This window comes from Epargyreus clarus, unplaced genomic scaffold (assembly GCF_041222505.1).
Source record: "Epargyreus clarus isolate Ecla_fem2 unplaced genomic scaffold, WU_Ecla_fem_2.2 ptg000023l, whole genome shotgun sequence".
Classification (NCBI taxonomy): Eukaryota; Metazoa; Arthropoda; class Insecta; order Lepidoptera; family Hesperiidae; genus Epargyreus; species Epargyreus clarus.
Genome location: NW_027332230.1, coordinates 9,418,973 through 9,433,350, shown reverse-complemented (window position 1 = coordinate 9,433,350; position 14,378 = coordinate 9,418,973). Strand labels below are relative to the sequence as shown.

Below are 14,378 nucleotides of genomic sequence, written 5' to 3'. Positions count from 1 at the left end.
TGTGTACCGTCCGTGGCCGTGTATATGCATCTATAACATATTTAAATGTTACGTTGTACATCATCGATTAAGTTCAATTACATGAACATGAAGATGGGTAAAAATGTTAAACTCGCGTAGGACACATGGTCTGATCAAAAATTCGTAAGACGGCAAAGCAAACTGCAAAAGTTAAGCTTTCATCCGGTGTCAGCATTGACAAAATATGTCCATGGGTGTCAGTTTTACTATTCAGATTAGGTTTCGGAAGAAGGTACTCCCGGAGTGCAACCCGTTGATTTTTTTTTCATAGAACTAAAATGTATGTTTTAAACGACGAACTTTCTAACGTTTCTAACAATACCAAAGTATTTTTATCTGCCTGTCTATATTTTTGGAATAATAATAAATATTACCTAACTAATTAGAACGTGATTAAATTACAATTAACTTATTATTATTTGGTCTGAAAATAGTTATTTAGATTTTTAAGAAACACAAATACAAATAAGAATATTATAGGTGACCTTGACATAAAATATAATGGTGAAAAAATTTACGAAGTACATCATACAAAATTTTTAGGAATAATTCTTGACAAAAATCTTACATGGAATGAGCATATTGACAATATGTGCAATAAATTGGACCGGTTTATTTTCGCCCTCAGGAGGATTAGATACACGGTATCAGAACAAGGTGCATGGTGTGCCAACCACGGCTATGTATCATCGGTACTGAACTACGGTCTGATAATTTGGGGTAATTCATCATACGCGATTCAAGCATTCAGGGTGCAAAAAAAAAATGCATACGTGCAATATGCAACGCGCACTGAATGGACAGCTGTCGACCACTATTCAAAAAGTATAAGATAATAACTCTGCCTTCACTATATATCAGAAATATTTGCCTATTAGTACACAGACATCCCGACCAATTCACAAAGATTTCAGAGTACAGTACTAGGGCCTCACGATATCCAAACAAATTGCTAGTCCCTAATTGTGCTCTAAGTCTCTACAAAAAAAACGCTCATTTCATGGCAATAAAATTTATAATATGTTACCCGATGCCATAAAACAATTGACATACAATCAGTTTAAAAACAAATTGACATTATGGCTTGTGTTTAAATGTTTTTATTGTATTAAAGATTATTTAGATTTAAGGAAAATTGACATACAAACTTCATTTAATGACTATATAATGTAACTAATGTTTCTTGACATCAATAACTGTATAATATTCAAATTACGTATATTGCAAACAATTATTTTAAATATTGACAATTGTAAATTGTTTTTAATTACTATGTGTACAAAATTTGCACGCCGACCCGGCAGAATGAGAGAAAATTTGTAGCTATAAGACTATTTGTTAACCTTATTCTATGCAAATAAAGAATTATGAATTATTTTATTATAGAACATTATATTATAGAAAAAATAGCACTGTGCGCGATAAAGTAGCTAGGTTATAATAAAGACATTTAAATAAATAGACCTTAACGAAAATATATTTCGACTTTTCAAGAAAAGTTTAGTGGTTACACCGAAAGCTTTTATAATAAAAAGTGCGATACATAACGATTTATTTAATGGAATATCTTTGAAAATAAAAACGTTTCAGTGCTACTAAAAAAATTTCACGCTCTCGAATAAATTTCCCTATAATATTTAAGAGTTATTTAAGTCAGGTAGAAGCGTCGTCGAGCCGCCTAGCTCTTTTTGTTTTATCAATTACGTAAATGGTTACAGCTGGCATCGTGCTCGAGTATCATCGTCATCCGACGTCTTTTCTTTGTAACGTCTTAAATACGGATTCTGAAACCTATTCATATTTTGTCCGGTTCGTTACCCACCCATTTATTACTGTCCCACTGCTGAGCACAGGTCTCCTCTCAGAATGAGAAGGATTAGGCCATAGTCCACCGCGCTGGCCAAGTGCGTATTGGTAGACTTCACATACCTTCAAAAACTTTTTAAAATTTCTCAGGTGTTTCCTAACGATGTTTTCCTTCACCGTTTAAGCGACTGATAATTAATTTCTAATACTTCTAATTTGAAAAATCAGAGGTGGCCTGGGATTTGAACCTCTGATCGCCCGATCAAAAGGCCGAGTTTCTTACCCACTTTGCTATCACTGCTATATACTAGGCTATCACTGTTATAATAATTTCCGAATTTCTGCATAACATTATAACCAAAATAGTGTAAAATTTGATAAATCATTAACACTAGCTAACTAATAAGCTAATTTCAACGCCGGCGATTTTGACATGTTTGTTCTACTGATACTAATTGTATTTAATTAATATGCAGCATTTAGCTAATGACACAGCCATATTTTGATTTAACAAATAGTTTTCGATAAATATTAACGAGATTAATATGTGCTATATTTATCTAAAGGTAAATAAATAAAGGTGGTAAAACCCTTTGTGTTTCTATTTCATCGGCACCACCGCTACACCTGATTCTATCTAATAACAGCAGTGTTAAGCGCTGCTGTGTTATGATTTGAAGCGTGTGGTAAGGGCAACGTACTAATCCGATGCGTTCCAGTTTAGTTCTAAAGGGTAGCGGCGCATCTGTAGCCGACCTAGGGTAGGAATCTAAACCTGCTGCAGTAATGCTGTTTTACCTATACCTACATTTCAGAATTTAGTAATATTTAGTTGTGTTGGGAATATATTTCAAAACGAATTCTTTGTATTGATTTAAATCGAATTGCATTGAATTCAATTTAATGTTCTATATTACCTATCATGTAACTACAATAGCTTTACGATACAAATTACAATACTGTATGAATCATATCACTACTACGTGTTTAATTTTGTAAATTATATTAACGATATAATTCAATTAATTATTATATTAAACAAAAGATTAATAAGAGGGAATACAAATCATATTCTATATTTGTAGCATAATTTCTGTGCGAATTTCGCATTATATTTGGCAAGACTACTTTTCCGTTGAATAGGCAAGCTCTCCGATACGCCCGTTCGGTCTACATTCAAAAGAATTTCAAACACGAAACCACAAAAATGCTTTATCTTAAAATAGCTTGTCGTTTGTTATAACATTTTTTAAAATAAAATGGTACTCATAAATTTCTTTTTTGTGTATAAAATAATACTTACCTACACCGGTTTGTTTCAGAATTTAATAATATTTAGTTGTATTGGAAATGTATTTTAAAATAAAGTTTTTTGTAGTACCTGTATTAATTTAAGAAAACATGTTTCATGTTCAATTTAATTTAATTTAATTTTCTACATTGCCTATCAACTGCAACAGCTTTACAATACGAAATAAAATACTGTATGTAATCATATCAAAACTACCTGTTTAATTCTTTAAATTATATTACTGATATCATTAAATTACTTATTCTATCAAAGAATATATTAATAAGAGGGAATACAAATCATTTTCTATATTTGTTGCATTATTTCTGTGCGAATTTCGCATTATATTTGCAATACTAGTTTTCTGTTGAATAGGCAAGCTCTCCGATGCGCCCGTTCGGTCTACATTCAAAAGAATTTCAAACACGAAACCACAAAAATGCTTTATCTTAAAATAGCTTGTAGTTTGTTATAACATTTTTAAATAAAATGGGTACTCATAAATTTCATTTTTATGTATAAAATAATACTACTTTCCAACATCGGTTTGTGACACACTATTTTTAAACAATTGGCCAAGGGCGAGTTAAACTCGCACATGGAGGGTTCCGTACCACCAAATTTTTTTTTTTGTATTTAGTATTTCTTATCAAAGCAGACATAGAAGTAAACGCATCGTAAATAAGTAAACTGTTTTACTTATTACAGTTCAATAGATAAAGCGAAAAACAGAAAAATAGCAGTATTATAGGACCATCCTCTATTTTCAAGATTTTTACCTTCTTATTATTTGTTATTATAGCGGCCATACTTATGTCAACAATATGAACAGTGTCTATTTATTACGGTTCAAGATATAGAGCCCTTTGACAGATGACCAAACGAACGGTTGGACAGACGGCGGAGATTCAGTAATTTTTTTTAAAATGGAGACACTTGCATTCAGTAAAAAGCTGTTATTATATTATTACAACCATTTCAATTCATAAAACTAAAATCATAATACCTATTTATATTGACAAATATCTTAATTGAAGTATAGAAATATGTCGACCCATATCTGAACGCGATCGTTCTGATATGTAAAGAATTCTAGATTATATGCGTCTCCAGACAGGCATTTAAATTAAACATTTATTATAATGTAGGTCTGGATGCTTGTATACTCGTAACGTAGGTAATTTGCGTTTTCTAGTATATCTTTTCAGTTTTAGGGTTCCGTACTCGAAGGGTAAAAACGGAACCCTATTCCTCAGACTTAGCTGCCTGTCAGTCTGTTTGTCTGTCACGGGGCTCCATCTCCTGAACCAAACACAATAAATACTTGATTTTTTTACAGAGTATGTAGGACGGTGGCAATTACACGAAAATACTGTTGTATGATGACTATGTTTAGTTACCATTGTATGAGTACGCCAAATGATCTTTACACAGACCTTTCGATACAGGTCTGTAGTTGGTTGATGTTTCTGTTCTAAATTATACTTTGTTTATTTACGAATTTTCATTTCTAAAAGTAAGCAAACTTGTAAATATATTATCAAACGGAGCTAGATGTTTATCAAGTGCGTTCAAAGCCAGCGATGGAGTATCGGAGCATGCTGCTAGTGTACAGCTCGTTATAACGTAACAAGCTGCCGTGGTGCCCACTTCCGTTTACAATAATTTCACGAATGGAACTAGTTTTTGCTATTTCGGAATGTAATGTTAACGAACTAGAATGATGCGGGTAAAAATATTTTAGATGGTTTACAGGGCTCCGTACTCGAAGGGTAAAAACGGAACCCTATTCCTAAGCCTCCGCTGTCTGTCTGTCACAGAGCTCTATATCCTGAACCGTAATAGATAAGCACTTGAATTTTTTATAGAGCATGTAGACCGGTGGACATTACACGACAAAACAGCATCGTAACCTTTGTATGAGTATGCCACATTTTGGTTACGCAGAACTTTAGACACAGGTCTGGTGTTAGTTATATGTTTCTCCAAATTATACTTTCTTTAACTACATTTTTTTTTTATTTTTATCATAAGTAAGTAAATTGCTCGTAAATATATTATCAAATGATAGATGTTTATCAAGTGCGTTCAAAGCCAGCGATGGAGCATCGGAACATGCTGCCAGTGTACAGCTCGTTATAACGTAACAAGCTGCCGTGGTGCCCACTTCCGTTTACAATAATTTCACGAATGGAACTAGTTTTTGCTATTTCGGAATGTAATGTTAACGAACTAGAATGTTGCGGATAAAATATTTTTGTAGATTTTTTTATATTCTCGTTTAAAAAGGAATTCTTATTTTTTCCGACTTAGGCCACAGATTTCTTGCGAATATTTGATAAACATACAGGTTGTTGGAAATAGCCAAAATTGGTAATCTACAACCAGTAGATATCTGTCTAATCGAGAATGGAATCACCTACTGCGATGGAGACGAAGAGGAAACTATTGTCAAAACTGGTAATAAACATCTATAAAACCCCGCGGCTAGGTAATGTTCACTAAACTATAAATTTCATTAAACAATAAACAGTAAACGAGGATTAAAAAATTGGCAAGGTTGCCAGTCCCGTCCATGCCATGTTTGGAGGCAAACAGTCAGTTTTGGCTATTTACTTGTTGCGGTATTTACCGGCGATGTTATCTGCATAATGCGGTCGACGGTGTAGCGCCGGCGATACTTCACCTCGTTAATGTGGATTTGCATTTAACCATGGTCCAAAACTCCGCCTGATTACTGAAAATTAATAAACCACGTATAGTTCGCGTAAAACTGGTAGTCCGCTCTTTATGTAAAAATGAATCGCGTCGCCATAGCAAATTGTATGACTACACCTGCTCGCAACAACTTCAGAGCGGACTAGCAGTTTGGCGCGGACTATTCTATGGAACTTACGTATTGCTCGACGTCACTTACTAATCAATTTGACACTACCTGTATTCCTGTGAGCAGTGATCGACTAGTGGTTCAAATTCGTCCTCTAGATGTATTCCGAGGGTCTGAGATTTACATCCCAGGCACGCATGTCTAATTTTTCAAAGTTTACGCATTACAAATTATTTTATCAATTGTTATAACGGTGAAGTAAACCTATAAGTCTCATAATCAGAGTTCCAAAAAAGACCTCAATCTTCTGTGAAGTCTACGGACTAAATGTCTCTCACTCTGAGAGCTGCCAAGCAGGACATTGGGTTGACGACGTGCCATTTCAAATACGTAATTAATTTCACTATGACAGAGTAACTCACTGAAGTCAACTAATACTGATTAGTTTATGAAATACGAATGAGAAAGTAATTATAACTTTGGCAGTTGGTAAATAGTATCAAGTCATTTTAAGATGTTTGTTATGGAGTTCCTGTCTCCCTTCTTGTTTATAACGAAATAATTTGCGCGGCAGTTATTCATGTTTAAAAAGAGTTCTGTGAAAAATGTTACTACGTATAATGTTTAATTTTACTTTACACAAGTCGAGTAAACCCCATTATTAATTGTAATTCGACAAGCCGCGTGACGAAATTGTCAAATGTCAGTCAGTGGTAGGCAAAAACATTGGATAAATTGATTATACGAGTAATTAATGGGCATAACTTATATTAATAAATCCCTCTCTTTCAGTATTAATAAAATATAACTATTAATTGAACCAATTTACAATATTTATTATTCCCGCGCAAAATACAACTCAAACGTCAAGACCGTTCTTTTTTCTTTTTTATGCTCACTCATACAATCGTACCCGCCAGTGATTATATAAATAAGAACTTTATAATATAAAAATCATGAATATAACACAAAACAATTACGTAAGTAATTAAAATAATACTAATATAATAAAATAATTTGAATAGATTTCTAACAGTAGGTATATAGAAGGTATCATGGTTGTTGAATTCAGTCTTGAGTCTGCTTCGGCAGTTTACTTGTTGCGGTGTGCCGACCCATGGTATTTGCATAATACGCTCGTGAACGTAACGCCACGATACTACAGCTGGTTTCTTTGAATTTACGTTTTGGCTGCGTTTATTATTACGTTACTACAACTTAATTCACTACACAACAGTAGGCAACTATATCCTCTTTAAGTATTTTTCTTTGAGACTATCATAGTGATTTACTTGTAGTCTAGTAAACTTATGTATAGTTTCATTTTTGATATTTTGATTTCTTATGCTATATGTACATTGTACATTGAGTTAAGTACAAATTAAGGAATATGTAATTAATTTAAAAGAATCTATAATACTTTTTTTAATAAAAACATGACTTTAGATTTTATATAAGTCTATTATTTCTTTAAATTTACGTTTTGGCTGCGTTTATTATTACGTAACTACAACTTTATTCACTACGTAACAGTAACTTGGCTATTGAAGTATTGCTCTGAGACTTTCGTAGCATTAGTTAGTTTTAGGTACTTTGCATAACTTTTATTTTCTTCTTTGCTACATTGAGGGAACTGATAATTTATCGAAGCTAGTTTTCTTCGATTATCACCAAAAAATCATAAGTGTTGGAGACATTATATTTTAAAGGTAAAAAACTGCATGTATTAAATGAACAGTCAGTTCACTCGCTAGAAGGGAAGTGGTCACTTTCACCATTCCAAAATAGGGGTTTTATCTGGAGCCGATCACAAATGTGTTGCCATTTCAGAGGATAAAGATGGTCGCTTGATATAGCATCCACATCCATTCATGGAAACACAAGAACTGTTTCACACTAAAAATATCAGTTCTTCTTCCCCGACGAAATCCGTTCTACCACCTTTCCAACTCATTATTATAACATTATGAGAACATATACTTTTAGAGGGTGGTAGAACTCTTTATGGTTAGACTCCGGCGGCACCACCGCCACAGTTATTTCTGCCTTATAACAGCTGTATTAAACGCTGCTGTGTTCTGGTTTGACGGGTGTGGTAAGAACATACTTTTCAAGGCGTTCCAGCTTAGTCCTCAGGGGTAGCGGCGCATCTGTGGCCGACCTCAGGTAGGAAAATCTAATCCTATCTAGGCTTGATAACGGATGTCATAGGCGGCAGTAGCCACTTACTATCAGATGGACTGCATGCTGCTACTATATTATAAAAAAATACTCCAATATCATAATACTCCATGTATAATTAAATATCATTTTGTTTGTAGAAGTGGCATGCATATCAGAGAGAGGTTTTAGGTTCATGTTCGTATCGCTCGGTTCGTTAGATATTCAAACAATGACTTCATTAGTGCTTAATCGCGGTATTTAACTGCCGGTCGGACGAGCAAGTGGTGATGACCCAGTAAAAGGTTGCGTGAATCACATACGGTATTTTGTGTTGAACAAACATTAGCGATGTGTGTTGTTGGCCTACTGTTGGGCACGGATTTCTTACTTATATTTTATACTAGCTGACCCGGAAAACTGTGTAACGGCTCAAAATCTATTTATCAAATATATTTCATATAAAATATAGCCTATGTTACTCGTAGATAATGTAGCTTTCGAATGGTGAAAGAATTTTTAAAATCGGTCCAGTAGTTTTTGAGCCTATTCATTACAACCAAACAAACAAACAAGGTTTTCCTCTTTATAATATTAGTGTAGATATAATATAAGGGTAGCAGACGACCTTGCAGTCCACCTGATGATAAGGGGCTTCTGCCACAGGTCTGAGGTCGGCCACAGATGCCGCTACCCCTGAGGACTAAGCAGGAATACCTCGAAAAAGTATGTCTTTCTCTCTTTAAACTAAAAAGTAAGTAAGTTGAGTTTTAGGCTTCAATAGAAGATTTTTCCATAACTATTACTACTCGTAGCATACCGTAACTTGAGGTACCTCCTCCTCCTTGCATCGTTCTCCTCAATGCTGAGGGTCGTGGTCTCTATTAGTCACATTTCTCTTTTTGATCTCGCGCCATCTGCCTCTATTTTCGGCTATGTGTAGAGTATTGTATACCGTGGTGAGATTTGTGCGGATTTGGTCAGACCAACGCATCGGACTGCGCCCCCGGGGTCTCTTGCCTTTAACTTTTCCGGTTACCAGAAGCTTTTCCAGGTTCTCGCCTCTTCTCCTAGCAATGTGGCCGAAAAACTCAAAAATTCTGCGGAGGCAGATGGTTGACAGTCGCCATGTGATTCCAAGTTCTTGTAGGATAGAAGCGTTGGTTTTGTGAGCTGTCCAGGATATTCGCAGCATTTTCCTCCAGCACCACATCTCGAAGGCATCAATCCGCAATCCGCATGAGGTACAATTACTGCAAAATATTTATGTCCCACTGCTGGACATGGATCTTTTACCACAACTAGTGGAGACCTGAAGCGTAGGTACACCATCGCTCCTCATTAGCTACTATAATTACCAAATTTAGTTTAAATTAAATACACATTGTATTTAATGGTCAAAACGTTAGATTGATAACACGCTTAGTGGCCATGCATTTGATTTCAGTACTAAATATTCAATGTAATTAAATTTCAGTAACTAATGTGTACGTACTCATCGACGTCATGCCATCAGTAGCACTACCATGAGTTTACAAAAGTATTACTCGCTAGCGACTGCGTAAAATAAAGGTATGAAAAATTGTACAGCGCCTCTGGTGGTTACTCGTAGAACTAAATTCCGTAGTGTGAGCCACTCGTAACGTAAAAAACCTATCGAAATCAAATCGCTAGCGAATGTCATTATGATCTATTGCCATACAAATTCGGTCCCATGAGTCATTAATTTGACAGACGTTGTCAAGAAATACCGTAACGATAGTAGTTATGTTATTCACTAGCAAAATGACAATAGTTTTCTATTTACAATTTCTATAGTGGCGTTTCTATGCCAACTCATGGTAGTGCTACAGTAATAATGTTTATTATGATAAACGACATAATAACAAGGAAATGTAGTAAATCATTGAATGAAATTATGAAGATACGAGCTTTTGCCCGCGGCTTCGCTCGCGTTACGAAGTAATATTTTCATCCGCTATTTTATCCCCTTGGGGGTAGAATTGATCAAAATCCTTTCTTTGCGGATGCCTACGTCATAACATCTACCTGCATGCCAAATTTCAGCCCGATCCGTCCAGTGGTTTTGGCTGTGCATTGATAGATCACTATGTCAGTCAGTCACCTTTGAGTTATATATATTTAAAAGATTTATGCACTGTTTCATAGGCAATAATTTCTATTTATTTATAGTTTTGTCGTTCAGAGGATGCACTGAAAACCAGTCGCCGGAGTCTGTTATTTCTCACAGGCATCGGCAGAGACTGAGTGCGACCATTTTTGCTGCTATACTGTATCGTTTACGTCACGTGTTATTTTATTTGTTATTATTTTTATTGTATCCCTTCCATTGTTATTATTTTCTTTTGTATGTTGTAACTTGTATAGCATGTAAAATAAATCGTTTCTTTCTTTCTTTCACTGCTGATGTCTACTTATTTATTTGTATAATTGCTGACTTCTGAATATAACTTGCGGAAACAATGAGAGATATTTTCGGAAATAATTAATGAAAAATATACCTACAGCAATAAAGTTAAATTAATTCTATCAGTCACTCGAGAGCTGTCTTCGTGACCATATTCTTCATACACTACTTGTTATAAAGTACACAAATCCGACGTAAAGGTCAAATTATCTCCTAGACAAGAAGATGTACTAGTTATAAATTTCGATAAATGAGACTAAAAGCAAACAAAAACAACGTTTAGTCTACCTACAGGTATCCTTACTAATATTATAAATCCGAAAGTAACTCTGTCTGTCTGTCTGGTTGTCTCTTCTTCATGCCTAAACCACTGAACTGATTTAATAAAAATTTGTACAAATACGAGTATAGTCTGAGACCCGAGAAAGGACATAGGATAGTTTTTATCCCGGAAATCCCACGGAAACTATGGATGGCGATCTAAGATCGATTAATCGGAGAATCGATCTTTTGGACCCAAGACATCGATTATTTTAATCGATATTACTACGGATTGAGTCGTAAACTATGCATTTAATTAAGTGATGATCTTTAGCAAAGTTGAAGGTACGAATTTTCAGTTTTATGTACCTATGTTACTATGTTATACTATTTTCTTTTAAATGCGGGCGACGCCGCGGGCGAAAACTATTTTAGAATAAGTCACTTAAAGAGAAAAGTTCCAAAAAGTTAAATACGACTGATATATATTAGTTTTTCCGTACCAGATAGCGCTTGACATTTGAGCCAAATGGCAGTTACTATTAGTGTAACGACCAAGCTTCACATTAGGAAGTGCATTGAAATGTTCCTTTTGATGTCTGAAAATAAAACTAATGCGTGTTTCCATTTTACTTCCTAGTAATTGAAAGTGGAACAATGGAAAGAACATTGAAATTGTCATTAATATTGTATTAGATGTTACGATAGGTGATTGTGTAAGTTTAAAAGGATGATATTAGTTGTTTAATATGTTTAAGTAGTGTTGAGTCTATGGGTCTGTCACGTGATGTTGCGTGCGCGCCGCCCTAATAACACCCTGGCTATTGTAGTCGCAACACTTGCAACTGTTATTACCTAAAAACTACACCTATTCTAGAGTTACATAAGTAGTGTATATGTTAATTATTTACAGAGACACTTAGTTTATGTGAACTACATGATATTGTTATAAATTATAGATTTTTTTGTTTGAATACCAGACAAGGATATCTGTTGCAAGTTACGGAGATTTTAAAATAAAATACGATTTACCATGCATTAATCATATACCTAAGTTCAATTTGTTTTGTTTCGTGAGCTGGTTGTTGAAAATAAATTATATAATTTTATGAAAATGTCGTAAGGAAACTAACTCGACCGTTGAGAAACTTTAAATAAATTTAGAACTCTAAAATATAGATGACGACTACTTAATGACTTGTAATGTGATAAAATTTAATGCAAGAAACATAAATGAACCTAACGCTGACCATCAAACTTATTTCGTAAGATTTAATTGTGCAATTACGACAATTTGAAATTGTCATTAATATTGTATTAGATGTTACGATAGGTGATTGTGTAAGTTTAAAAGGATGATATTAGTTGTTTAATATGTTTAAGTAGTGTTGAGTCTATGGGTCAGTCACGTGATGTTGCGTGCGCGCCGCCCTCATAATCACTACTGGCTATTGTAGTCGCAACACTCGCAACTGTTATTACCTAAAAACTACACCTATTCTAGAGTTAGATAAGTAGTGTATATGTTAATTATTTACAAAGACACTTTGTCTATACGAATTGCATGAAAATAGAACTTGATTTTTTTCCAATTCCAAACAAGTATATCTGTTTAAATTATGGAGGTGTTAAAATAAAATACCCTTTACTGCATGGGTAAAGGAACAGTGATTTAGATAAAGATGGGCTTGTAATTTTGAGAGGAGTGCCATGCCCAGTGGCATAGAAAAGGAAATTACCAGATAAGATTTAATAATACTATCGTTACAAAATCATTTTCATCTTTTGATGTACTTCTAAATAATTAAAACACCTATGTCATAGATTAGTAAAGATACTTCGCCGCCTTGAAATTGAATGAAGCCACAAACGGCTTATTAGTAAGTTCTTTTTTTGAATTCTTGATAAATAAAAACATTTTTAGAGAAAATTTACGAATAAATAACAAATACTGCGTAATTTACATAATAAATAAATAATTATTTAAATATTTTAGTGACATCAAAACTGGGTACATTTTCTAATTAGGAGTGAGTAATCTTTACTTATCTATGACCTATGTGTACATTATTATTTTCGTTATGTGTTGTGGTCTTAAGTAATTGATGTTATCGTTAAATTTTAAAATATTAGTTTTTCTTGAAATTTATCTTTTGTTTAACATAAAAGACGAATCGTGAAAATTTTTGCTTAAAACAAGTACACTGCTTACTAAGGAAATGTATGCATAAAGAACTTCATCATCATCATCATAATCAACCCATTCTTGTCTCACTACTGGGCACGGGTCTCCTCTCAAAACGAGAAGGATTAGGCCATAGTCCACCGCGCTGGCCAAGTGCGTATTGGTAGACTTACATACCTTTGAGATTTCCTTTTTTTATTAATCTCTCAGGTATGCAGGTTTCCTCACGATGTTTTTCTTCACCGTTTAAGCAAGTGATAATTAACTTTTAATACGCATATAATTTTTGAAGGCCTGGGATTTGAACCTCGGACCCCTCGAACGAGAGGCCGAGTTATAAATATATAATATATAAAGAACTTAATCTTTGTTAATAAATAAGTAACAAAAATATGTTCAGTTTAAGGCCGCAACGAATATTATATGCTATAAAAAATGGATCACGATACTTTACGGCCCTACCGTCGAAGTAAGGCCTATTTTATGGTACAGCGAGCCGCTCCTAAATTTTCGATTTCACTTTGATAAGTCTGAACTTATTAGGAAAATATCATGAATTCCTTATTTTTATCTTAAGTTCCCGTATATATTTTTATGTAAGGAATTTAAGTAGTATACCATGCGATTTGTAATCCGTCTGATGCTCACAGATGCTCAGATATCAGTCGTAGATATCTATGAGATGTTACATTTTTTTTTTACCAAAAGTCAATAATTATCATTTGCTTTAACGGTGAACGAAAACATCGACAGGAAACTTGTATACCTGTATATCTTTAAAAAAGGCCAGCGCGGTGGAGTGTGGCCTAATCCCTTTCATTCTAAGAGGAAACCCAGGCCCATCAGTGGTATAGTAACGGGTTTTCTGCTTAATAAGAGCAGTGTTAGGCGCTGCTGTGTTCCGTTTTGAAGGGTGTGGTAAGGGAGACCGACTTTTCCGAGGTGTTCCAGCTTAGTCCTCAGGGGTAGCGGCGCATCTGTGGCCGACCTCAGGTAGGAATATCTAATCCTATCTGGGGTTGATAGCCACTTACCATCAAGTGGACTGCATGCTCGTCTGCTCCTCCTATATTATAAAAAAAAACGACGATTATGCTCATGTACCTATAATACACATTCTCCTGGAATTTGGCTTTGACTCCTTGGTTTAGATATTTCCAACTTTATTAAATACCTATATACAGCGCATTAAAAGATTGCCATAACATATAAAGATATTAATAAATTGTGTACAAGACTAATTTATATTTCTTTTGTTTCAGATCACATAAGAGAGTTTTCTTGCGGTAACCTCTTTTACCGAACACTCTACTTGAATGAAGAGAGAAATACGCTATACGTGGGTGCTATGTAAGTACTAATTAATTTCTTCCAAGGCGTTTATATTCTTAGAATTATA

General features: G+C 34.4%; 1 protein-coding gene across 1 annotated transcript in view; it reads left to right on the top strand.

The window, feature by feature from the left end:
- LOC140751477 (semaphorin-2A) overlaps positions 1-14,378 on the top strand; it is a 90,426-nt gene that overhangs the window by 52,795 nt on the left and 23,253 nt on the right. Inside the window, exon 2 of the mRNA XM_073085351.1 lies at positions 14,242-14,329. Coding sequence (XP_072941452.1) covers positions 14,242-14,329 — 88 coding nt within the window. The remainder of the gene's footprint in view (positions 1-14,241; positions 14,330-14,378) is intronic.